The 27,538-nt window shown below is 39.6% G+C and overlaps 2 protein-coding genes across 2 annotated transcripts in view; both read left to right on the top strand.

Annotated features, from left to right (window-relative positions):
* The window catches only part of LOC143022043 (ATP-binding cassette sub-family A member 9-like), a 152,218-nt gene that overhangs the window by 44,572 nt on the left and 80,108 nt on the right, over window positions 1-27,538 (top strand). The window lies entirely within an intron of this gene.
* LOC143019895 (zinc finger BED domain-containing protein 4-like) lies at window positions 24,271-26,122 on the top strand. The gene has a single exon (XM_076175875.1). It carries the CDS (start codon window positions 24,271-24,273, stop codon window positions 26,083-26,085), a length of 1,815 nt encoding a protein of 604 aa, XP_076031990.1. The 3' UTR covers window positions 26,086-26,122.

Raw genomic sequence — 27,538 nt, 5'->3', positions numbered from 1 at the left:
TTCACTCCATCGAACAAGCACTACAAGCAAATCCCACTTCATCCAACATCCTACTATGAAGCACTGCTGCATTGCTTCTCTGCATTCTCCAGCATCTACTATGAGACAACCCCTTTTTGCGGCATCCTCCAGCATCTATGATGCCCGCCGCCTCCACGCCAGCACCAAGATGTTGAACAACCTCCCTTCTCCAACATCTCATTGCATTCTGCATGTCACTACAACAGCCAATGATCTTCTTCTACACACCAATGATCATTGCAGCATCAACAACCAATGCCCCCTTCTCACTCCATGCATCTACCTTTGCAAGATCTCCATCTTCCTTTCTATCTCTTTTTTTTTTTTTTTTTCTTTTACACACACACACACACACACACTTCAGCGAATGGACGGCTTGGATGACGTTCTGAAGAAAAGTGCAGATTGTGGATCCCAACGCAAAGAGAAGTGCCTTTTTGTATTTACAGGGTGGGGGGAAATTGCTCGTGGGTTAGTGGGAAAGTAAGGAAAGAGGAGAAGGGGAGGGATTGCTGGGGAAATGGAAGGTAATGAGGAAGTAGAGGACTTGGTCCTAACAGACCGCCGAAAAGTAAACAAACGACCGCAAGACGAGCTGGAGGACGACGGAATGTCTAATAAGAATGTAAAGATTAGAAGTATAGATAGGAACAATACAGTAGAAAGTGATGAGAATATTTTCAAGGGATTTAAAGAGAGTGGGGGGGACACAAACCCCCCCCCGACTGACAAGACTAGAGAAGAAGGTTGATAAGGTGATCGAGGACTTGGAGAGTAGGTTAGGTCATATGAACACCATTTTACAAAGGGTTGAAAGATTGGAAGAACTAGAAAAGGCGAATAAAAACTTAACTGATGAAATAGAAGACCTAAAAAGACAGTTAAGAGATGTAAAGGTGGAGAATGAGGAATTGAAGAAGAATAGTAAAGAAAACAGAGAAACGATAGCTAAAGAAAGTAAAAATTGGAAGAAAACCCAAGAAGGAAATAAGGTTTCATTCACTGACATAGTCAAACAGCAATTGAAAGAACATACTGAAGACTCGGTTATTAAAGTGATGAGACAAAAGGAGAATATAGTAAGAGATTTAGCAGACAAGAAGAAATGTATAATTATATTAGGAATGGAAGAGAAACACAACACAGATAGAACCACAAGAATCAAAGAGGAAAATGAAAAAGTAAGCCAATTACTAGAATCAGTTCAGGAAGATGAACCAGAAATTATGAAACAAATCGAAGAGAAATTTAGACTCGGAAAGTATAGCACAGACAAGACCAGACCAATTAAGATTAAATTCAAGTCACAAACAACGGCAGAGAATATCTTATCCAAAACAGGGAAACTAGCAACAAGTGAACAATACAAAAAGATATGGATAAAAAGAGAAATGAATAAAGAGGAAAGAGAGGAAGAAAAGCAGAAAAGACTGGAAGCTAAGGCAAAAAACGAGAACAGAACGGAGTCAGAGAAAGAGAGATTCTATTGGAGAGTAGTGAACAGGAAACTAAGGAAGTTCGACATACAAAAGAAAAACATAAGGGAAACAGAGAACACAATGGAAGTGGCAGAAAACTAAGAGTGTCTTACACAAATATAGATGGATTAATAACAGGATTGAATGAGCTGAATGATTATTTGAAAGAAAAAGAACCGGACATAATGGGAATTGTAGAAACAAAATTAAAAGGCCCACTACCACCCAACAGTGTAGGACATGATGCATACAATTATTGGATTAGAAACAGAGAGAAAAAGGAAGGGGGTGGAGTTATGTTCCTGACTAAGAAGGATATAAATGTGAAAGGTGTCATATATGGAAAGAATACAGTAGAGATGATTATGATAGAAGTGGAAGACAGAGATAAGAAGAGCAGAAAATTTGTGATAAATTATGTGCCTCCAAAAACAGCCTCATGGGAGGAGAGTGAACATAAAAGTATGTTAGAGGACACAAAGATAACATTAAATAAAATAATGGAAGATGGAGGAAGAATAGTTATGATGGGCGACTTTAATTGCAAAGAAATCTGCTGGGAAGAAATGACAGTAAAGGGTGGAGATGACTCATGGGGAAACGCTCTACTTGAGATGATTATTGACCACACAATGACACAATGGATACAGGAGAACACTAGGTATAGAAATGAAGAAGAACCATCGAGACTAGACTTATTAATTACATCTGAACCTAGAATAGTGGACAAGATTGAATATAAAACACCAATAGGTAAAAGTGACCACATATTGATTGAACTGGAACTTAATGAAGAAAAATATATCAAGAAATGAACAATATAGAAAAGGAAGAATGATGTATGAAAAAACAAACTTTGATAAAATAAGAGAATTCTTTCAACAAGAAAACTGGGAAGAAATATACAAAGAAGAAACATCAGTGGAAAAGAAATGGAATATTTTGACAAAAATTTACAAAAAAGGAGTGGAAAAGTATGTCCCAAGACAAAAACAAGAAAAAGAATATGTAAAATGCTGGTACAACAAGGGTTGTAGGGAGTTAAAAGACAAAAGAGACAAAGCCTGGACCAGATGGAAAAAGGACAGAATACTGAAAAATGGAAAATATATACTTGTTATGTAAATGAATATGTACAAGCGTGCAGAAAGGAAAAGAGAAAATATGAAAAAGACGTCATAGAAAAATGTAAAGATCAACCAAAACTATTCTACAGATTTGTAAACAATAAACTGAAAAACAAACAGGACTTGGAGAAATTAAGACAAGGGGGAGTTGAATACACTGAGGAAATGGAAATGGCGGAAATTATGAACAAACATTTTAAATCAGTGTTTACAAGGGAGAACATACAACCTGAAGAGATTGAATGGAAAGAGAAAGTCCCCCCTATAGAAAAAATAGAAGTATCAAAGAATGAAATATTGATACAATTGAGTAATCTTGATGTCAGAAAATCACATGGACCAGATGAAATAGCAAACTGGATTCTGAAAGAATGCAGGAATGAACTGGCAGACAAAATACATAGCATAATAAGCAGTTCCTTGAAAGAAGGAAAAGTTCCAGAAGATTGGAAAAAAGCAAATATAGTACCTATATATAAAGGAGGAAATAAAGAAGAACCTACCAACTATAGACCAGTCTCTCTAACAAGTACAATAGCAAAAATTTGTGAAAGAATTATCAAAAATAGATGGGTAAAATACTTGGAAAAAAAACAACGTACTAAATCCAAGGCAATTTGGATTCAGACAAGGACGATCATGCGTCACCAATTCAATATGTTTCTATTCAAGGCTAATAGATATAATACAAGAAAGAGATGGATGGGCAGACTGTGCATTTCTAGACCTAAAGAAAGCTTTTGACAAAGTACCACATAAGAAGTTGCTTAAGAAACTAGAATCCGAAGGAGGAATACAAGGTAAATTGCTAAATTGGATGGAAGACTTTTTGCAAGAAAGAAAAATGAGAGTAGTGATAAGAAACCAGCACTCAAAATGGAATGAAGTAATAAGCGGTGTCCCGCAGGGAACAGTCCTGGCCCCAATAATGTTTGCTATATATATTAATGATATGGATGAAGGAATTGAAAGCTATATGAGCTTCTTTGCAGACGATGCAAAACTACTGAAAAGAGTGAAAACTGAAGAAGATTGTGAATCACTACAGAGAGATCTAAAGAAAGTACAGGAATGGAGTAAGAAGTGGGAGATGGAGTTCAATACAAAAAAGTGTAGTATAATGGAATTTGGAAAAAGCAAAAACAGAATAACAGGATCATATAATTTGGGAGAAGAAGGAATAAAAAAAGTAGAAAAAGAGAAGGACCTGGGAGTCATTGTTATGAATAATATGTCACCTGAAAAACATATAAATAAGATTTTTGGAGAAACTTATAATTTAATAAGAACAATCAAAGTGGCATTTACATACCTGGATGAAGAAATGGTGAGGAAAATCCTAATCACCCTGATAAGACCAAGATTGGAATATGCAGCGACGATATGGTCACCAAGTACAAAAAAATGTATAAAAAAACTTGAAAGAATACAAAGAGCAATTACAAAACTGGCACCAACACTCTCAAAACTATCATATGAAGAGAGACTAGAAAAACTTGAACTACAGACACTAGAGCAAAGAAGAGAGAGAGGAGATTTGATAGCTATTTACAGAATCATGAAAGGCATAGAAATTACTGATAGAGAGAATCTGATAAAATGGGATGACAGAAATACAAGAGGACACGGAAAGAAAATAAAAAAAGACAGCTATAGAAGAGATTTGAAAAAGAACAGCTTTCCACACAGAGTAATAGACAGTTGGAACAAGTTAGATGAGAAAGTGGTGTGTGCAAAAACAATACATGAATTTAAAAATTGTTTAGATAAAATGAGAAATGAAGACGGGACCCCACGAGCATAGCTCCCCTTCCCGTAAAATACAACTAGGTAAATACAACTAGGTAAATACACACACTTCAACGAACGGACGGCTTAGAAGACGTTCTGAAGAAAATTGAAGTTTTGTGGATCCCAACGCAAAGAGAAGTGCCTATTGTATTTACAGGGTGGGGGGGAAATTGCTCGTGGGGTAGTAGGAAAGTAGGGAAAGAGGAGAAGGGGAGGGATTACTGAGGGAAATGGAAGGAAATGAGGAAGTAGTAGACTTGGCCCAGGCAGACAGGCGAAAGGTAAACAAACGGCCCCCCGACGACGATGAAATGTCTAATAAAAATGTAAAGATTAGAAGTATAGATAAGAGCAATACAGTAGAAAGTGATGAGAATATTTTCCAGGGATTTAAAGAGGGTGGGGGGGACACAAACCCCCCTACCCCCCACCCCCACCCACCCCCCGACTGACAAGACTAGAAGAGAAGGTCGATAAGATGATCGAGGACTTGGAGCGTAGGTTCGGTCATGTTAACAACATTCTACAAAGAGTTGAAAAATTGGAAGAACTAGAGAAGGCGAACAAAAACTTAACTGGTGAAATAGAAAACCTGAAAAGACAGTTAAAAGAAGTAAAGGTGGAGAATGAGGAATTGAAGAGGAATAGTAAAGAAAACAGAGAGGGATGGAAGTCGATAAAAGAAAACAGTAAAGTTGCATTTACTGATATAATTAAACAGCAAATGAGAGAACAAACTGAAGACTCAGTTATTAAAGTGATGAGACAGAAGGAGAATATAGTAAGAGACTTAGCTGACAAAAAGAAATGTATAATCATATTAGGAATGGAAGAGAAACATAACCCAGATAGAAACTCAAGAACCAATGAGGAAATTTAAAAAGTAAGCAGTTTACTAAAATTAGTTCAGGAAGATGAACCAGAAATTATGAAGGAAATTGAGGAAAAATTCAGACTCGGAAAGTATAGTACAGATAAGACCAGACCAATTAAGATTAAATTCAGGTCACAAACGACGGCAGAGAATATCTTATCCAAAACAGGGAAACTAGCAACAAGTGAACGATATAAAAATGTATGGATAAAAAGGGAAATGAATAAAGAGGAAAGAGAGGAAGAAAAGCAGAAAAGACTTGAAGCTAAGAAAAAAAACGAGAGCAGAATGGAGTCAGAGAAAGAGAGATTCTATTGGAGAGTAGTGAATATGAAACTAAGGCAGTTCGACATACAAGAGAAAAACAAAAGGGAAACAGAGAACACAATGGAAGTGACAGAAAACTAAGAGTGTCTTACACAAATATAGATGGATTAATAACAGGATTGAATGAGCTGAATGATTATTTGAAAGAAAAAGAACCGGACATAATGGGAATTGTAGAAACAAAATTAAAAGGCCCACTACCACCCAACAGTGTAGGACATGATGTATATAATTATTGGATTAAAAACAGAGAGAAAAAGCAAGGGGGTGGAGTTATGTTCCTGACTAAGAAGGATATAAACGTGAAGGGTGTCATATATGGAAAGAATACAGTAGAGATGATTATGATAGAAGTGGAAGACAGAGATAAGAAGAACAGAAAATTTGTGATAAATTATGTGCCTCCGAAAAACAGCCTCATGGGAAGAGAGTGAACATAAAAATATGTTAGAGGACACAAAGATAACATTAAATAAAATAATGGAAGATGGAGGAAGAATAGTTATAATGGGCGACTTTAATTGCAAAGAAATCTGCTGGGAAGAAATGACAGTAAAGGGTGGAGACGGCTCATGGGGAAACGCTCTACTTGAGATGATTACTGACCATACAATGACACAATGGATACAGGAGAACACCAGGTATAGAAATGAAGAAGAACCATCGAGACTAGACATAATAATTACATCTGAACCTAGAATAGTGGACAAGATTGAATATAAAACACCAATAAGTAAAAGTGACCACATATTGATTGAACTGGAACTTAATGAAGAAAAATATATGAAAAGAAATGAGCAATATAGAAAAAGAAGAATGATGTATGAAAAAACAAACTTTGATAAAATAAGAGAATTCTTTCAACAAGAAAACTGGGAAGAAATATACAAAGAAGAAACAACAGTGGAAGAGAAATGGAATATTTTGACAAAAATTTACAAAAAAGGAGTGGAAAAGTATGTCCCAAGACAAAAACAAGAAAAAGAATATGTAAAATGCTGGTACAACAAAAGTTGTAGGGAGTTAAAAGATAAAAGAGACAAAGCCTGGACCAGATGGAAAAAAGACAGAAGACCTGAAAAATGGAAAATATATACCGGTTATAGAAATGAATATGTACAAACGTGCAGAGAAGAAAAGAGAAAATATGAAAAAGATGTCATAGATAAGTTTAAAGATCAACCAATACTATTCTACTGATTTGTATACTATAAACTGAAAATCAACCAAGACTTGGAGAAATTAAGACAAGAGGGAGTTGAATACACTGAGGAAATGGAAATGGCGGAAAATATGAACAAACATTTTAAATCAGTGTTTACAAGGGAGAACATACAACCTGAAGAGATTGAATGGAAAGAGAAAGTCCCCCCTATGGAAGAAATAGAAGTAACAAAGAATGAAATATTGACACACTTGAGTAATCTTGATGTCAGAAAATCGCATGGACCAGATGATATAGCAAACTGGATACTGAAAGAATGCAGGAATGAACTGGCAGACAAAATACATAGCATACTAAACAGTTCCTTGAAAGAAGGAAAAGTTCCAGAAGATTGGAAAAAAGCAAATATAGTACCTATATATAAAGGAGGAAATAAAGAAGAACCTACCAACTATAGACCAGTCTCTCTAACAAGTACAATAGCAAAAATTTGTGAAAGAATGATCAAAAGTAGATGGGTAAAATATTTAGAAAAAAAACAAAGTGTTAAATCCAAGGCAATTTGGATTCAGACAAGGACAATCATGCGTCACCAATTTAATATGTTTCTATTCAAGGCTAATAGATATAATACAAGAAAGAGATGGATGGGCGGACTGTGCATTTCTAGACCTAAAAAAAGCTTTTGACAAAGTACCACATAAGAAGTTGCTTAAGAAATTAGAAACTCAAGGAGGAATACAGGGAAAACTACTAAATTGGATGGAAGACTTTTTGCAAGAAAGAAAAATGAGAGTAGTGATAAGAAACCAGCACTCAAAATGGGATGAAGTAATAAGCGGTGTTCCGCAGGGAACAGTTCTGGCCCCAATAATGTTTGCTATATATATTAATGATATGGATGAAGAAATTGAAAGCTATATGAGCTTCTTTGCAGATGATGCAAAACTACTGAAAAGAGTGAAAACTGATGAAGATTGTGAATCACTACAGAGAGATCTAAATAAAGTACAGGAATGGAGTAGGAAGTGGGAGATGGAGTTCAATACAAAAAAGTGTAGTATAATGAAATTTGGAAAAAGCAAAAACAGAATAACAGGAGCATATAAATTGGGAGAAGAAGGAATAAAAAAAGTAGAAAATGAGAAGGACCTGGGAGTCATTGTTATGAATAATATGTCACCTGAGAAACATATAAATAAGATTTTTGGAAAAACTTATGATTTAATAAGAACAATCAAAGTTGCATTTACATACCTGGATGAAGAAATGGTGAAGAAAATCCTAATCACCCTGATAAGACCAAGATTGGAATATGCAGCAACGATATGGTCACCAAGTACAAAAAAATGTATAAAAAAACTTGAAAGAATACAAAGAGCAATTACAAAACTGGCACCAACACTCTCAAAACTATCATATGAAGAGAGACTAGAAAAACTTGAACTACAGACACTAGAGCAAAGAAGAGAGAGAGGAGATTTGATAGCTATTTACAGAATCATGAAAGGCATAGAAATTACTGATAGAGAGAATCTGATAAAATGGGATGACAGAAATACAAGAGGACACGGAAAGAAAATAAAAAAAGACAGCTATAGAAGAGACTTGAAAAAGAACAGCTTTCCTCACAGAGTAATAAACAGTTGGAACAAGTTAGATGAGAAAGTGGTGTATGCAAAAACAATACATGAATTTAAAAATAGTTTAGATAAAATGAGATATGAAGACGGGACCCCACGAGCATAGCTCCCCTTCCCGTAAAATACAACTAGGTAAATACAACTAGGTAATACATATATATATATATAATATATATACACAAACATATTATATATATATATATATATATATATATATATATATATATGTATGTATTTACCTAGGTCTATTATTCAGGAAGGGAGCTATGGTCGTAGTGACCTGTCTTTGTGTCTCTCACCATCTAGTTTGTTCTGAAATTCTTCTATGATTTTGGCACATACTATTTTTTCGTCCAATTTGTTCCAGACATCTATCACTCTGTGTGGAAAACTATTCCTTTTTGAGCTTCTTTTTGTGTCCTCTTGTTTTTCTTCTGTCCCACTTTAATAAATCTTCTCTATCAAGGACTTCCATACCTTTCATGATTCTGTAAATGGCCAGTGCATCTCTTTCTCTTCTTTGTTCCAGGGTTGTTAGTTCCAGTTTGGTCAATCTTTGTTTATATGTCAATTTTTAATGTGTTGGTGCCATCTTTGTCATTACTCTTTGAATTCTTTCTAATTTCTTTATATTCTTTTTTGTGTTAGGTGTCCATAGTGTTGCAGTGTACTCCAATCTTGGTTTTATCTGTGTGACTAATATTTTCTTTACCATTTCCCGACCCATGTAGTTAAAGGCCACTTTTATTGTTCTTAGTAAATTGTAGGTTACTCTGACTATTTTTGTTTATATGCTTGTCTGGTGACATGTCTTTGTTAATAATTATTCCTAGGCCCTTTTCCGAACCAACTTTTTTTTTACTTCTTTTGTACCAACCTTATATTGTCCTGATATTCTATTCTTACTATTTTTCAACTGCATTTCTTGATGTTTTATCCACAGTTTCAGGCTCTGTTGTAAATATTAAGTCTAGTCTCAACAGTTCTTCATTGTTTTTATATCTGGTATTCTCCTTTACCCACTGAGTCATTGTATATTCAATGGTCATATCCAGTAGTTTATTTACCTAAAGGTCCTCTCCACCTTTCATTGTCATCTTGTCCCAACATTTTTTTAAGTTAAAGTCACCCATGATTACTATGTTTACTCCTTTTGGTAATTCATTTAATGCATACTTTGTGTCTTCCAGCATTTTGAAGTGATCACTTTCAGTCCAAGAATATGTTTTTGGGGGCACATATGTAATTGTAAGTTTTCTACTTTTCATGTCAATGTTTTCAACTTTTATCATAATCAGTTCCACATTATCATCTCCTGTTATCTTTGTCACCTTAAACCTTTCTATTTTTTATCCAATAATTATATAGAACTTGTCCCACATTATTAGGTGGTAGTGGGCCTTTTAATTTTGTCTCTACAATTCCCATTGTATCTGGTTTCTCTTCTTCCAGATAGTTGCTTAATTCATTTAATCCTGAAATCATGCTGTCTATGTTAGTGTATGTTTTTGATTTCTTCCTTTCACCTTTTTTGTTTTTTATGTTTACTTTTTTGTATACAATGAGACGGGGAATGGGATTAGGAGTCCTGCTACCTGTAGCCCCAAAAGGGAACATTCCTAAAAAAAGTAAAGGCATAACTTGAGGGTCTGGGAATTTTCCAACCAGTAAAACCCTAAGGTTTGGGTCTTTTAATGTGCGTGGATGTGGTACAGATGAGAGTAAAAGGGAAGAGATAGGCAGTATGTTTGTGAGAAGAAAGATGGATGTGCTGGCTTTGAGTGAAACTAAAATGAAAGAAAGGGGCAACTGTGAGTTTGGGAGTGTAGCTGGGAGGTACTCAGGAGTGAAGACTGGATGAGGGAGAGAAGGGGTGGCTATACTAGTAAGTGAAGAGATAAGTAAGTGTGTAGTGGAGCGGAAGGAGGTTTCATCAAGGTTGATGTGGATGAAGGTGAAGCTGGAAAGGGAGATGTGGGTTTTTGTAAGTTCATATGGGCCTGGTTGTGAGAAGAGCGTAGAGGAAAGGGAGGCTTTTTGGGTAGATATGAGTGCATAGAGGGTGTAGGAAGAAATGTCAATGTAGTTGTATTGGGAGACCTTAATGCTAGGGCAGGAAATGAACCAATAGACGTAGTGATTGGGAAGTATGGAGTTCCAGATAAAAATCGTAGTGGAGAATTGATGGTGAAGATGTGTCTTGAAAGAGAGTTGATGATAGCAAATACAGTGTTTTGGAAGAAAGTCAAGCATAAGTACACATGGGAGAGGGTGTTGGATGGAAGGGCGGTAGATAGAGCATTAATGGACTATATAGTGGTGACTAGGAGTATGGTAGGAAGAGTTAAGGATGTACATGTCCTAAGGGGAGAGAGTTGTGGGATGAGGAAGCAAAGAAGGGTGTATAAGAGAAGAAGCAGGCATTCATAGATTGGCTACAAATTAGGACGAGGGAATCGTATTAGAGGTACAAAGTAAAGAGAAGGGAAGTTAAGCATAAGATAAAGGAAGCAAAGAGGAGAGCAGATGTGAAATGGGATAAGAGTATGACAGAAAATTTTGAAAGTAATAAAAAGATGTTTTGGAAGGAAATTAAAAGAGAAAGAGGAGGCGAATCAAGTAGAGAAGAAAAGTTAAAAGGTGCAGATGGAGAGATGATAATGGGAGAGAAGGCAGTGAGAGGAAGGTGGGTAGAATATTTTTGGGAGTTGCTTAATGTGAAGGATGATAGAGAGAGAAAGGTAGTTGCAGTGGGAAACGCTAAGAAAATGAGAGTGATGAGTGAGGAAAATGAAGGAGAAATAGGGAAGGATGAAGTGAAAGCAGCTGTTAAGATGATGAGAGCAGGTAAGGCACCTGGGTTGGATGGATGCCATGCAGAATGTCTGAAGAAAGGAACAGTTATGGTGGACTGGCTGGTGATGTTATTTAATGTTTGTTGGAGAGAGGGTAGAGTGCCAGAGGACTGGAGGAGTGCCTGTATAGTTCCACTTTACAAGGGAAAGGGGGACAAGTGTGAGTGTAGTAGTTTCAGAGTGATCAGCTTGTTGAGTGTAGTTGGGAAGGCTTATGGGAGGGTCTTGATTGAGAAGATTAGGAGAGGAACAGAGGGAGTAATTGGTGAGGAACAGTGTGAGTTTAGGATAGGCAGGGGTTGTGTAGATCAGATCTTTGTGGTAAGACAGATATGTGAAAAAGCTATAGGAAAAAGTAAGGATGTTTTTTGTGTTTTTATGGATTTGGAAAAGGCTTACAACAGGATAGACAGGAAGGCACTGTGGGAGGTACTGTGGATATATGGGATAGGAGGAAAACTGTTGAGAGCAGTCAAGAGTTTTTATGAGAGTAGTAGAGCTTGTGTTAGGATTAGAAATGGAGAGAGTGAATGGTTTGAGGTGAAGGTGGGACTTCGTCAGGGATGTGTTATATTGCCCTGGCTGTTCAATCTTTACATGGATGGGATAGTGCGAGAGGTGAATGCAAGGGTAGTGGGTCAGGCGTTGGAGATGATTTAAGAAAATGGAGAAAAGTGGGAAATAAGCCAGTTGTTTGCTGACAACACTGCGCTTGTAGCAGGATCAGAGGAGGTATTGAGGAAGATAGTAACAGAGTTTGAGAAGGTATGTGAAAGAGGGAAGCTGAAGATAAAAGTGGGCAAAAGTAAGGTGATGAGATGTACAAGAGGAGAAAGTGACAGCAGGCTGGAAGAGCATTAAGGGTGAAAGATTGGAGGAAGTGGATAGTTGTAGATACTTGGGTGCAAACGTGGCAGGAAAGGGAGGAGTGGGGGTGGAGGTAAAATGTGGATTGAAAGAAGGGAGTAAATGTCTTGGCAGATTAAAAAGTGTAATGAGAAATAGACATCTGGGAATGGATGTTAAGAGGTGGTTATATTTACCTAGTTGTAGTTTGTGGGAAGGGGAGCTATGCTCGTGGTGTCCCGCCTTTGTATCTCGCAGTGTCTAGATTACTTTTAAACTCATGAATGGTTTTTTGCACATACTATTTCATTATCTAGTTTGTTCCAAGTGTCCACTACTCTATGTGGAAAACTGTTTTTCTTCAGTTCTCTTCTGTAGCTATGTTTTTTTTATTTTCTTTACTTGTCTTGTGTTTCTCTTGTTCCAGTTTAGTAAGTCCTCTCTATCAAGTATCTCTGTGCCTTTCCTGATTCTGTAGATGGTCAGTAGGTCACCTCTCTCTCTTCTTTGCTCCAGCGTCGGTAACTCCAGTTTAGCCAATCTCTCCTCATATGATAGGTTTGCAAGTGCAGGTGCCATTTTTGTTGCTGCTCTCTGGATTCTTTCTACAGTATTTTCTTTATATTCTTTTTGGTACTGGGTGACCACAATGTCGCCGCATATTCTAGTCTAGGCCTTATCAATGTAACCAATATTTTTTTTATCATGTCCTCGTCCAAGTATGCAAATGCCACTTTTATTGATCTTAGCAAGTTGTAAGCCTCCCCGACAATTTTGTTAATCTGTTTATCATAGGACAAGTCGTTTGTGATAATTACCCCCAAATCTTTTTCGGATCCTGCCTTCTTTACCTCCTTGGTTCCAATTGTATATTTTCCTGATATTCTGTTTATGCTTTTTCCAAACTCCATTAAGCTACACTTAGTATTAAAGTCCACTTCCCATTTCTGACTCCAGTTCCATAACTTATTCAGGTCTTCCTGCAGTGCTTCACAGTCCTATCAGTTTCTATTTTCCTTAACAGTTTGGCATCATCTGCAAAGAAGCTCATGTAACATTTCACATCCTTGTCCATGTCATTCACATAAATAACAAACATTATTGGTGCCAATACAGATCCTTGTGGTACTCCACTGATCACCTCTTTCCAATCTGAATATTTTTCTCTGAGCACTACTCTCATCTTTCTACCAGTCAGGAAGTCCTCCATCCATTTTAGTAGGTTCCCTTGTATTCCTCCTATGTGTTCCAGTTTTTTTAGTAATTTTGTGTGTGGTACATTGTCAAAAGCTTTTTGCAAGTCTAGGAAGGCACAATTAGCCCATCCTTTTCTTTCTTGCACTATGTCTATTAGTCTTGAGTAGAAGCATATTAAGTTTGTGGTGCATGATCTTCCTTGTCTGAACCCAAATTGTCTTGGGTTTATTATGTTGTTGTCTTCCAGATATTTTACCCATCTATTCTTGATGATTTTCTCACAAATTTTGGCTATAGTGCTTGTTAGTGATACTGGCCTATAGTTGGTGGGTTCTTCCTTGTTTCCTCCTTTATATATATTGGTACAATGTTAGCATTTTTCCAGTCATTAGGTATCTTTCCTTCTTTGAGTTGTGTATTTTGTCCGTTAGTTCTTCTTTGCATTCTTTTAGAATCCAATTTGCAATACCATTCGGGCCATGTGATTTTCTGACGTCAAGTTTTGATAGATGTTCTGATATTTCTTTTTGTGTTGTGAACTCACTCATGTGGGGAGATTGCTTGTAATTATCTTTGTCCCAATTTTGTGTTTTCTCCCTGGTGAAGACGGATTTAAAGTGATTGTTCATGACTTCAGCCATTTCTAATTCTTCTGTACAGGTAAACGTCGACTTACGATGGCCGCGACTTACGATTGTTCGACTTTACGATGACGACGACGATATGATAATTTAACCCCTTCCATACGGTGCCGCACACGTAGGCGTCATGAGGAGCAAGTGGATTCGCGACGCTGCCATATCGGCGTCTTGATTATATTTATTGTAGTCGCCCCTGTGTTTTTACATTCTCTCAAATGTGCCCTAAATCCCATTCTCTGTGGTTTTCAAAATTCGCGGGTGAAAGAGAGAACGATCGATATAAGCGGTGACTATATTTTATGATGCTAGTATTATTACGTCACGTCGTACGGCTGGCATTGGCTGCTGCCCGCGAGATTTAAGTTCCGTACTGAAAATACATATTATAGTGTTTGAATATGGTAAAAAGGATAAAAATAATTAAATAAACTACTGTACATGTTTAATAGGCTATATTCAGTATCTCTGGTGGTTGATATACAGGTAGGCTAGGTACAGTGACCACGGAACAGTGATACACAAATTGGGGATCGACTTACGATGAAATCGTCTTACGATGGCTCTATCGAAACCTAATGCCATCGTAAGTCGACGTTTACCTGTATATTCTATATTTTCTCGGCGTAGTTTCACCATTTCCTGTTTGGTTTTAAGTTTACCATTCACATACCGATAGAATAGTTTGGGTTGATCTTTTCATTTATCTGTAACATCCTTTTCATGGTTCCTTTTTTCCTCTCTTCTCACATTAACATACTCATTTCTATAGTTTATATAAATTTGCCATTTACTAGGTTTTTTATCTTTTCTCCACCTTTTCCAAGCTTTGTCCCTTCTGTCTTATGCCTAACTGCATCTTTTGTTGAACCAATTTACTCTCTCGCTTTTGTCTTGGTACATGCCTGTTTACCCCTTCATTGTAATTTTCCATCAAGATATTCCATTTCTCATCCACTTTTGTCTCTTCCATATAGAATTTATCCCAGTTTGCATTCCGGAAGAATATCTTTAGTTTTGCAAAGTCCGTTTTGTTGTACATCAATCTTCCTTTCCTATGCTCTTCATTTCTCTCCATGTCTATTTCTTCCTTTAGTACAGTTTTGATGAGTATATGGTCACTCTTTCCAATTGGTGTCTTGTAATGGTTTTTGTCCACAATTTCAGGTTCTGTTGTAAATAAATCTAGTTTCGATGGCTCTTCATTGCTTCTGTATCTGGTGTTTCCACTGACCCATTGGGTCATTGTGTATTCCATGGTCATGTCCAGCAGTACATTAACCCATAAGTTGTCTCCTCTTCGCACTGTCATGTTTTCCCAACAAATTTCTTTGCAATTGAAGTCCCCCATAATTACCAGATTACCTCTGCCCATTAGTATCTCATTTAGTGATTTTCTTGTATCTTCTAGCATTTTTATATTTATTTCTCTTTCCAAGCATTCATTTTTGGGGGCACATAGGTCACCACAAACTTTCTACTTTTCATATTCTTGCCTTCGACTTTTATCATGATCAGTTCAACATTACCATTGCCCTCTTCAATTTTTGTCATGTTTAAGTCTTTCTTGGCCAAGAACATGATTCCTCCTCCCTGTTTCTTGTCCCTGTTTTTTATCCAATAATTAAATAGTCCTTGTCCAATATCAATGGATGGTATTTCACCTCTTAGTTTAGTTTCTACAATTCCCAATATGTTTGGTTTTTCTTCTTGCAGGTAATCATTGAGTTCGTTCAGACCTTAAATTAATCCGTCAATGTTAGTATAGGCCACTTTTAATTTTCTTCTTCCTCCATCATTTTTTCTGTCTTTGGTTTTTTCGTTTTGATGTGCCATTTCCTCAATCTCATGTCAATTACTCTACAATGGAATTCCTTGCTTTCTGTCTCTGTTCTCATCGAGTTTTTTTCCTTTGCTTCTTCTCGTAGTGACTTTTCTTTTTCTAATTCTTCAGTATTCAATTCTCTTTTTATCCATATCTTATTGTACTTTTCACTCCTTGCCAAGTTGCCTACTTTTTCAAATATGTCTTCTACTACCATCTGTGAACTTAATTTTCTCTTTAGAGGTCGATTTCTATACTTAGAATAGTGACCGATTCTGTCTCGTCCAGGTCTCCCCCTGAATTTCATTTAGGATTTCTACTGCTGTCTCTTTTTCTTCTTTTTCTCACATGTACCTTGCCAATCCCTGTTTTTCTTTTAGTCCATATACCACAATACATTTTTTCCTATCTACTGTATCTCTGACCCAATTAGCTTTTTCATTAATCACTGTATGGGGCAGAAACATGGAACATAAGAAAGGAAGAGAGAAGGAGTTTGAATGTGTTTGAAATGAAATGTCTGAGAAGTATGATAGGGGTTACTAAGCTAGAGTGAGAAATGAGGAGGTGAGGAGGAGAACGGGGGTGGAAAGGAAGCTGGGAGATATGGTTGGTGAAAGAATATTGGGATGGTTTGAACACATGCAAAGAATGAGTGAAGAAAGATTAGTAAAAGAAGTGCGGAAGGAGTGAATATGAGGGGGCATCCTAGGATGAGATGGATGGATGGGGTGAAAGGGGCATTACAAAAAAGAGGCATGTCTGTGGAGGAAGGATGTGAGAGGACAGAAAATAGGGGTGAATGGAGAAAGGTTGTGTATGGATGATGCTGTGATACATGAGGGGGATTGGAGAGTGAGGAAGTATGTATGAGAAAAAATTTGATGCAGCCCGAAGGAATTTCTCCCCGTCTTCCCCCTTTCTGCATGAGGGGATGGCAAGGGGGGGTCGCCAAATTTATGAAGCGGCCTTGCTGTGGATGTGCTGTGTCTTGCGACACTGCTTCTGACCTAGGGCAGTGGACAGGATGCAGGGATGACCCATCATCCAGGAGGTGCCAAGATAAGAGGGAGGGTGGAGGGGAGTGGAATATATAGGAAATGGAATGGGTGGAAGTGGTTTCTGTGCCTTTTTCTTTTTGGGTACCCCCCGTGTAAGGGCAAAAAATCCTTTGGTATATGTATGTATGTATATACAATGGTACCTCTTTTTATGCGATTAATCCATTCTGTACGCCTCCACATAAATAGAAATTTGCGTAAATTGAAACTATTTCCCATTGAAATCAATGTTAATTCAATTAATCCATTCCCGACCTCAAAAAAGTCTACTTTTTTCCCTCTGATATGATGAAGCCTGTCACCAAACGGACATAAATAGGTATGATTATGATGTTCCTGCAACATTAATGCCAAAAATCAATGTTAAAGACTACTTACAAGTTAAAAAATATAATGAAAAAAGCAATCTTTTGTACCTGCCAATGGTAAGGCTTGCAGCTGGTATAGGGGGTTGGGAGTGAGGAGGTGGTGGAATGGTGGAGGCTTACTGACCTCCCTCTGAAGGAGGAGGTGCTCCTTCAGCTGGAGTGGCACCCTCATCAGGGTGCTGTCATTTGGCACGAGCCTGAAAGAACTCTATGATGGTTGCTTGCCGGCGCCGTGTTTGCAGGATTTGGTGATAGTGAGGCATGACCAGTTCATTGAACTGTCCTGCAACACAGCTCACTAGTGTCTGGTCCGGGTGTGTGACCTCCACAAAATCGTAGAGCTTCCTCCACATTACACAGGCGTCCTTCACCTCCTCCATGGTGGGGCCCTGAACATGATTATTGTCTCCCTCAACCTCTTGTTTTTCCCAGGCCAGTTCGGCGGCCTGCTCCTGATGTACCTCCTTCAGCTTCTCGTTGGTCAGTTCATCCTCATGCTCCCCTACCAATCCTCCATCTCCAAGATGACCGATGGACCAGCAGGCTCAAAGCCCTCAAAGTCCAGCTCCCTGTCAAATGATGGTCAAAGTTTCTTCCATGCTGCCTGTAGAGTCCTGATGGTAACCTGCTCCCAGCTCTTGCTAGTCATCTTGACACAGTGCAAGATGTTGAAGTGGGACTTCCAAAATTCTCGCAGGGTTAGGACTTTGTCAGTGGTAGTGTTGAAGCAGTGTTCAGACAGAGCACACATGTACAGCTTCTTGAAATTCGAAATGACCTGCTGGTTCATCAGTTACAGAATGGAAGTGGTGTTTGGAGGCAGGAATTTAATTGTGATGAAATCCAGGTCTTGGGGAACATGTGCCTGCATGTCGAAAGATGTAGTGGGGTATTATCCAGCAGCAGGAGGCACTTCAGTGGCAGTCCATTCCCCTGCAGAAACTTCTTGATCTCAGGGCTGCATGCCCCTTCGAGCCACTCCTGGCACAGCTGTCAGATTGCCCATGCCTTCGAGTTGGAACACCACATTACTAGAAGTCTGCTCTTCAGGATGTTGCCCCTCTTGAATGCTCATGGCGTCTCTGAATGATATACTACGAGTGGCGTGATCTTGCAGTCGCCGCTTGCATTAGCACACAACATCACTGTAAGCCTGTCTTTTGTAGGCTTATGCCCTGGCAAAGTTTTCTCTTCAGCAGTAATGTAGGTGCTGTTAAGCATCCTCTTCCAAAAGAGCCCTGTTTCATCACGATTAAATACCTGCTGTGGCAGGTAACCTTCAGGACGCACCAGCTCCTCAAACTCCTTGACAAATGCCTCAGCTGCGTCCGTGTCTGCACTTGCTGCCTCACCATGCCGTGTCACTCTGTGGATGCCCGTACGTTGCCAAAACTTCTCAAACCACCCTCTACTGGCTGTAAAGGGCACTGAAGGTGGTGTAAGCTGGCCACTGGTACCAGCCTGTTGCTGCTGCTGGTCGGCATACACTTGGCGAGCCCTTGAACAGATCATTTCCTCACTCAAGCTGTCACTCTTACGCTGCTTCTCCTGTATCCACACAAGCAAAAACCTTTCCACCTTGTCCAACAATGATGGCCTCTTATGTGTGCTCACGTACCTTATACCCTTAGACACATTAGCTGACATAATTTGATCTTTATTTAAAAGAATGGTTCTTATTGTTGACTCAGGCATACCAAACTCTCACCAGCTTACACACATGTAAACCTTTAGCAGCTTTGGCAATCACTTCCCTCTTTTTCTCAATCATGATGCTGGTTTTCTTATGAGCACCAGCTTTAGTAGGACTTCTCACCTGGTTTTGGAGGCATTTTAAAGGCACAAACAGTACACCAAGGGGTAGGTACTGAAAGAAGGACCAGTCATGCACACAACAAAGGTGGCTGGAGGAGACAGAACACAGCACATGAATGGTGACGTCGGCAGGATGGCGGCACAGGATTTGATTTTCCATGTAGTAATGGACACCAGTGTGCCCACATAAATAGAAATTTTCTGTGTAAATAGCAACAAGATTTTCCCCATAATTTGACCACGTAAATAGAATTTCATGTACATAAGGGCACGCATAGATAGAGGTACCACTGTATACCATTTTTTTCTCAGCCTCAGGTACAGTATTGTCCAAAAAAAAAAAAAACTTGCTCTTTTCAGTCTGTCCTTTTTTTTTTTTTTCCTTCAATTCTTAGTGTCTTTTCCTTCTCCTTTACCACATCACTCATTTCTTTCTTTATCCATACATTTTTGTAATTTTCACTTTTTGCTACCTTTGCTGTTTTAGATAGTACTTATGCTATCATTTGGGATCTTAGCTTATTTTGGAACCCCCTACATCATATTAGGTAAGTAGATATTTTTGCCGTTCTCATTATCACCATGGAGCAACATGGTCACTACCCATTTTTCTTATAGATTAGTCCATGAACTTGTCCAAAACCTTCTCTGACTCAACATACCAACCCTGTACATGAAGCCACTCTGTGTTTTATTCAAACACATCAAGCATAGCCCCTTCTTCTGCTAACAACTATTCAGAAAATTCACCTGCTACTCAAAACTCCATGACAACACAAAACCTTATCACTGTAGTCAAAGGTGAGACAACATTACCTCTCTTTAATGGCAAGAACATTTCTGTGCACAATTTTCTCCTGGAGATTGAATCAGAGATAATACGAAGAAACACCACAGATGACGAGACTAAATTATCCATATTAACATCCAAAATAGATTGGAATAATACATTAGCTGGTGACATCATTCAGTCTGATTTATTTGAGGAGACCTCAACCTATCATGAATTTGTTGCATTTGTGCCACTTGGAGTGTTTTCCCCTTTACTCTTTGGCAAAAACTTGCAATCATGTGATTGATATGGACAAGAGTGTGGAATGTTACATGAACTTCTTTGCAGATGAGGCAAAATTGCTTAAGAAAGTGAGTACTGAAATGGACTGTGACTCATTGTAGAAAGATCTGAACAGGGTTTGGGAATGGAGTCAGAAGTGGGAAGTGGACTTCAACATTAAGAAATGTAGCATAATGGAATTTGGAAAAGTACAAAAAGGATATTAGGACAATATAGAATTGGTGAAAATGAAGTAAAAAAAGTGGAATCTGAAAAAGACCTGGGAGTAATTGTCACAAAAGATTGTCCCCTGATAAACATATTAACAGAATTATCAGTGAAACCTATAACTTCCTAAGATCAATAAAAGTGGCTTTTACTTGGATGAAGAAATAGTAAAGAAAATACTAGTCACACTGATAAGGCCCAAATGGGAGTACACAGTGACACTATGGTCACCCAATACTAAAAAGAATATTGGAAGATGAGAGAATCCAGAGAGCAACTACGAAGATGGCCCCAACACTATCAAAATTGTCATGTGAAGAAAGATTGTTGTAACTAGAATTACTGACTCGGGAACAAAGAAGAGAAAGAGGTGACTTGTTGACCATCTACAGAATTATGAGAGGTATAGAAGTCCTTGATAGAGAAGACTTATTAAATTGGGATAAGGAAAACGCAAGAGGATATGGAAGCTCAAAAAGGACAGTTATAGAAGAGACCTGAAAAAGAACAGCTTTCCTCATAGAGTTGTGGATGTGTGGAACATACTAGACAAAAGAATAGTGTGTGGAAAAACAATACATGAATTTAAGAGCAAATTAGAAATTGTGAGATACTGAGATGGGACACCAAGATCATAACTCCCCTTCCAGTAAGATACAACTTTGTAAATACAACTAGGTAAAGACAAAAGAAAGAGCAATCAAAATAGCTTCAACATTTAAAAGTAAACTCAGAGAAAGCCTCAAAAACTCAGACTGGGTTTCAGACAACAAAATACCAATGGAACACATACTCTCACTCATGGCATACTGTCAACTACTCTCCCAATTACACCCAGACACATTCCAGAAAGCTAGCACAATTCCATTCACACCAGGTATCACACTAGGCAAATTCTCCAGGAAATTCTCTGACACGGACAAAGCTATCACTCAGATACAGAACCTTGGTACCCATTGCACCCACCCACACAATAGCCTAGTTCACGCAGTCCCCCTCACATAACATGAAATCAAGACATACATCTTGCACACAATATAGCTTACACCAATGCTCTCCTTCAAGAGCACAACTGTTTTGTACATACTGCCACAAACCAGGACACCTGGTTAACACGTTACCATAGATACCTGTCACAACCAAACAGACCCTGCAATTATCACAGTACAGTACTTGTTTTCACATGAGTGATCATTGACTTGTACTGCTAGCATGGAGGCAACACAGACAAGATTCCCCAGATTGCTCTCCTGCTGCTAGACATTCACATAACACATCTCTAGCAAGACATTCATGTAACACATCTTTGTGACTATGAAATACATAGACTCATTGCACACCAAGGTCAGTTACTTCATACCCAGCTATTCAATCATCAAATCTACCAGTACATACCCTGGATATCCCAGATGTATCTTCCCAGTCTTTAACTTTCAATGCTACGTCTGGCAACACCAAAGTGACACCTGACACAGGTTCCCAAGTTAACATCATGTCAATACACACTTTCCACAAATTCCTGCTCCTATGTTAACATATTCCATTCCACAGAAACCTTGGGAAAGAGTTCACATAGATACATTGGAGTTACCTATGTCTGAGAATGGATATAAATATGTATTTGTTGCCATTGATTATTTTTCAAGATTTTGTATTTTACAACCCATTCCAAATAAGCTGAAACAATTGTTTCAGTAATCTATGATCAGATAATCTGTCATTTCACCACACCTAAGATCTTAGTTTCAGATAATGGAACTGAACTTAATAACAAAATCTTGGAAAATTTATGTAGTTTATCTAAGATCCATAGATCATTATCTTAGTGAATCATACTCAGAGTAATGGAGTTGTATAGAGGTTAAATAAGAAAATCATTATATGTCTTAGAAGTATAAGTCATCATATCATCATATACCAAGGCTTTTTCCCCTTACAAGGGGGGTAGCCAAAAAGAAAAAGGCATAAAATCATTCCATCCCTGAATTAGGGCTGGGCGGAATCCGAGTACTGGACCCGAATCCACCGGATCCGACAAGGCAGGAGGGACCCGAGTACCAGATGTTGGTACTCGGATCCGCTGAGACGAGTACAAACGATTACTCAAGGATCTATTTTCCCTGTGGAGCCAAAATTCGTTATGACCACTATCTATACGAAGCATTACATTTATACCATACTTGATATTATCATTAATTAGTTACAAAGTCATATGTTGCAAATGAAATTACAATACAAAATAAACTATTATTTTCGGCTAGCGATACATGGCATACAATTTCAGTATTGCCATCGGCATCTCAAATTCTTCGGAGACTGATTGGCTGATGCGCTGTGACGTCACAGCAGAGGGTATAAATAGTGCCGCGCACTCCACGTGACTTCAGTACAGAATCAACTCAGCGCTCCTAGAGGTCGGACGTCTCTTCAACCAACTCTCTCCACAAGCTCCAAGTATCATCGCCGGCCGGTGGTGGTTGGGAGATACATCTCCTGGCTGCCGCCGGTCTGGCATGGCCGACCTCTACGCTGACGTCGGCAGGCGGGTTTACACCAATACAAATACACACACACATTTCCCAAGTCACGTAAATCTCTGTTTTCAGAGTAGTGCTTGGAAGAAAAGAGGCACATGCACACTTTCTCGCTAGCAAAGCAGAGGCCCAATCGTCTCTCTCAGTACGCCCAATCTGACCGCAGGCTGGTTGACGGAGAGACTTGGGACACCTTTCTGTCCGACCGGCCCGCAACCAAACGCTGGCCTCTCGCTGACGCTGGTGAGCGAGTTTACACTTCTGACATTTACACACAATTCCCAATCGCGTAATTCTCTATTTTCAGAGTTGTGATTGGAAGGAAAGAGACCATACAACACCCGCCCGTCTGCCCCTCCCTCGCATCGCCACTGAATCTACTCTTCCGAATTCCAAACCCAGTCTGGGGATAAACAGACAACGCTCGCCCCACCTGTGGCTCATCAGGTTCGCCCTCGCCAGCGGTGGCGGCGAGGAGTTATCTCCTTGCCGCTCCCGTTCTGGTCACTGATCTCTTCGTTGACGTCGGCAGGCGGGTGTACACCACCCGTCTGCCCCCCCTCGCACCGCCCCTTGATCAGCTCTAAAAGGACTTCAAACCCAAAACCTGGGGATAATCAGGGTACGCTCGCCCCACCTGTGGCTTATCAGGTTCGCCCTCGCCAGCGGTGGCGGCGGGGAGTTATCTCCTTGCCGCTCCCGTTCTGGTCACTGATCTCTTCGTTGACGTCGGCAGGCGGGTGTCCACCGCCCGTCTGCCCCCCCTCGCACCGCCCCTTGATCAACTCTAAAAGGACTTCAAACCCAAAACCTGGGGATAATCAGGGTACGCTCGCCCCCCCTGTGGCTTATCAGGACCGCCCTCTACACGCGGGAAGTGAAATCAACTCGCTTCTCGTAAGATACACACATACACCTCTCACGAACAGAGCCACAACACACGCACAAACATCTACACTTACTTTTTCTTCGACTAAAATTCGCTTCCTTTCTAACTTTCTCTTCTACTACATCTTCTCATTTCAGTTTACCTCCCACTAAAGATTTTTCCGTTTTTCCACCTTTCTCTACTACTACGCCTCCTACCATTTTCTAAACTTTCGTTGGTGATCCTAACCCCGTTGGTAATCCTAACCTCCGGCGTCAAGCGCTGCCCTCCAAGCTCCCGGTCCAGTTCTCCTAAGCCACGACAACAAATAAGCCCCTAATCGCTCGCAATTCGCCCGGTGGCAATAGCCCTCTTTTATACACTACTATCTTTTCATTTTCTAACAGACATTCTTCCCCTCCCACAAAACCCGATCCCGCGCAAGCGAGGTGGTCTTTTCTTGGAATCCAGAATCCAGTAGCAGCTGCAGTATGAAACGGGAGTTATATTGTCCGCAAATTTACTTAGAATTCTAAGAAGTTACTTTCTTGCACCATGGCAGCCAAGCGAAGCAGAACTGCTCCAATATGGGCCTACATGGAGCAAACTGAGGATGATTTAGTCATCTATTTGACGTGTAAAGACACGTTCAAATACTCTGGAAGTACAACTTCCAATCTAATCAAACACCTCCGCACTAAACATCCTATTGAATATGCGGAGCTGAGGGAAGAAAGTGATGCTGGAAAGACTGTCAGCACATCCAAACAGCCTAGGTTGACAGTACAACCCACTCTGGCTGACACTATTGCCAAGACAACACCATACAAAAGTGACTCAAATAAAAAGAAGGAATTTGACGATTTAGTAGTCCGTATGATAGCGGAAGATTTGCAACCAGTGTCAGTCGTTGAAGACAAAGGTTTTAGGCGCCTTCTTCATGGCCTTAATCCTCGATACCAACTTCCTAGTCGTAGAGAGATAAGCAGAACCTTGTTGCCTAACCTGTACAAACACGAAGTTGAGAAAATGCGTAAAGAACTGGACCAAGCAAAGCACAACTATCTGACCACTTACATCTGGACATCAAGGCAAACTAAAGGCTTCATTACAGTGACAGCCCATTTCATTTCCCAAGATTGGACCCTTCATTCTGCCGTCCTGGAAACTGTGTGCATGACAAAGGCTCACACATCTGAAAATATTGCAGAGGAGTTAACACTCGTCTCCAACAAATGGAACATAAAGGAGAAAATATGTTCCATTGTAACAGACAATGCTGCTAACATCAAAGCAGCAGTAAATGAAATGAATATATGCCAAGTACCATGCTTTGCACATACACTGAATCTAGTCGTGCAAGATGCAATCAGGAATACTGCTGACGTACGGAAAGTGAAAGAAAAAGTAAAGCGAGTGGTGACTTTCTTCCATCACAGCGTGAAAGCTTCAGACAAGCTTATTCAACTGCAGCAGCAGCACAACTACCCTGTCAAGAAACTGCTTCAAGACGTTGATACCAGGTGGAATTCAACATATTATATGATGGAAAGATACTTGGAACAGAGTGAACTTGTTACCACCACTCTGTGCTTGCTTGGCAGGAACGACTTGTGTCTCAGCGCAGACGAGAACATGCTCCTTCAGAGCGCTGTGCACGTCTTGGAACCCTTTGAAGAAGCTACCAAAGAAATGTCTACAGAAAAGGTAACTTCTCTCTCTGAGATTATTCCCATGGTGAGAGGTATACATGACTATATGATTTCATGTGAAGACCATGATCACCCGACCGACACCACATCACTTGCTAAAGAATTACAAGTGCAAACGGAAAGGAGATTCTCCATAATTGAAGGAAAATTCCTCATGGCAGCATCCACCTTTTTAGATCCTAGGTTCAAAAAGGTGCCATTTGCTAACTCATCAAACGTAAAAAAAGTGGAAGACAGTTTGATAGGTTTGATGCGCACCGAGGAGACTCCTACTGCCAGCACGTCGACCAGGCAAAACAAACCAGCCACAAGCACGCCACAGCAAAGAAAAAAATCTCTGTGGAATAGGTTTGACAGCAAAATAGAAAAAATGTCAAATGCCTCGACTCAACCAGCCACAGGACCGCACATTGAAATGATGAGGTACGTCGAGGAGCCTCACATAGGGAGAGACGACAATCCACTTGCATGGTGGAGGGAACACGCTACGTTCTTCCCTAAGCTGCAAGAATTGGCTAAGAAATTTCTGTGCACGCCTGCATCATCTGTTCCTTCAGAACGACTGTTTTCCAAGGCAGGAGAACTGATCTCGCACAGACGAAGCAGCCTTAAGGAAAAGAACATCAATATGATTCTTTTCCTTAATAAGAATCTGTAAATATGATGTGTTCTAACAAGGTTTCTTCCCGTACAGGTGCCCCTGTTATTGTTGCATTTCGTTTTTTCCATACACTGAAGGAATACTTTTTGTGATATTACTTTCCATCTATGAAGCAGAAATAATTACATTAGCTATTAGTAACATTTCTTCCCCTTACATGTGATCCTATTTATTTCTTTTACTCTCTACATTGAAGGAATTAGTTTGTGATATTGTGTGATATCATTTTAAATGTGAGACAAATAATTACTGTTAAGGAAATACCGTTTGTGGATATTACTGCCTGTGATATGAAAAAAATATATACTTTATTTGTTATTAATTTGACACAAAAAATACTATTTCCAAGGAACAATTTCCTGTACTATTTTTCCTGAAACAAAAAAAGCATACATTGCTGGTATACATGTATGCTGTATATTATATAGCTGTCAGTGAACAAATAAAACCAAAGGTCCTTAAAAAGTGTTTCAATTATACCACAAGGTTCACCCTAAATATGTTTTGTAACGTGCACCGTGTACAATCTTTTTTCGGTAGAGTATCACTGAACCGTAATATAACTAATGCAAACTTTTTTGTACAGCAGTAAATATGTAACAAATATAAATCTGTGTGCATAACTGACGTATTATAGTGGACAAAATACTTCAGCAGTCAGATAAAGATTCCTTGGTGTTCCTCTTGAGTGGGATTCGCCTAGTTGGTGTGGACTCGAGTAGATGTAGCTGTGGCGATTACCAATGCCAGGCGAATACCGCGCGACTGGGATCCGACAGAGGATGTCAGTCGGATCCCGCTCCCAAACGAATCCGTGGACTCGCGCTGCCAGTTCTCCGTGCTGAAGGAAGTACTCGGATCCGGATCCGAATCCCGCGGATCCGCCTGGCCAAGTACTCGGATCCGCGAATACTTAAGAACTCGGATCCTGCCCAGCCCTACCACTCCACACCCCTCCACCCTCCCTCTTATCTTAGCACCTCCTGAATGACGGGTCATCCCAGCATCTTGTCCACTGCCCTGGATCAGAAGCAGTGTCGCAAGTCACAGCACATCCACAGCAAGGCCGCTTCATTAAATCGGCGACCCCCCCTCTCCGTCCCCCCATTGCATAAAATGAGAGGACGGGGAGAAATCCCTTCGGGCTGCGTCAAATTATGCTCACACATACTACCTCACCCCCCATCCACCCGCCCATTCCACCTCATGCAATCACAAACATCATCCATATACAACCATTCTCCATTCACCCCTGTCCTCTGTCCTCTCCCATCCTTCCTCAACAGACATTCCCCTCTTCCCCAAAGCCCCCTTCACCCCATCCATCCACCTCATCCTAGGACGTCCCCTCATGTTCACTCCCTCCACATCTGCCTTCCACACCTCTTTTACTAGTCTTTCTTCACTCATTCTTTCCATGTGTCCAAACCATCCTAATACTCTTTCATCA

Source organism: Oratosquilla oratoria, chromosome 3 (genome assembly GCF_046742065.1).
Source record: "Oratosquilla oratoria isolate Oo_2021 chromosome 3, ASM4674206v1, whole genome shotgun sequence".
In the NCBI taxonomy this organism is placed as follows: Eukaryota; Metazoa; Arthropoda; class Malacostraca; order Stomatopoda; family Squillidae; genus Oratosquilla; species Oratosquilla oratoria.
The sequence above is the reverse complement of the archived record's forward strand: the minus strand, read 5'-3'. Positions and strand labels throughout refer to the sequence as shown.

Bases quoted from the DNA above. Each gene is read 5' to 3' on its own strand.
- LOC143019895 (XM_076175875.1), top strand. From the start codon at position 24,271: ATGGCAGCCAAGCGAAGCAGAACTGCTCCAATATGGGCCTACATGGAG.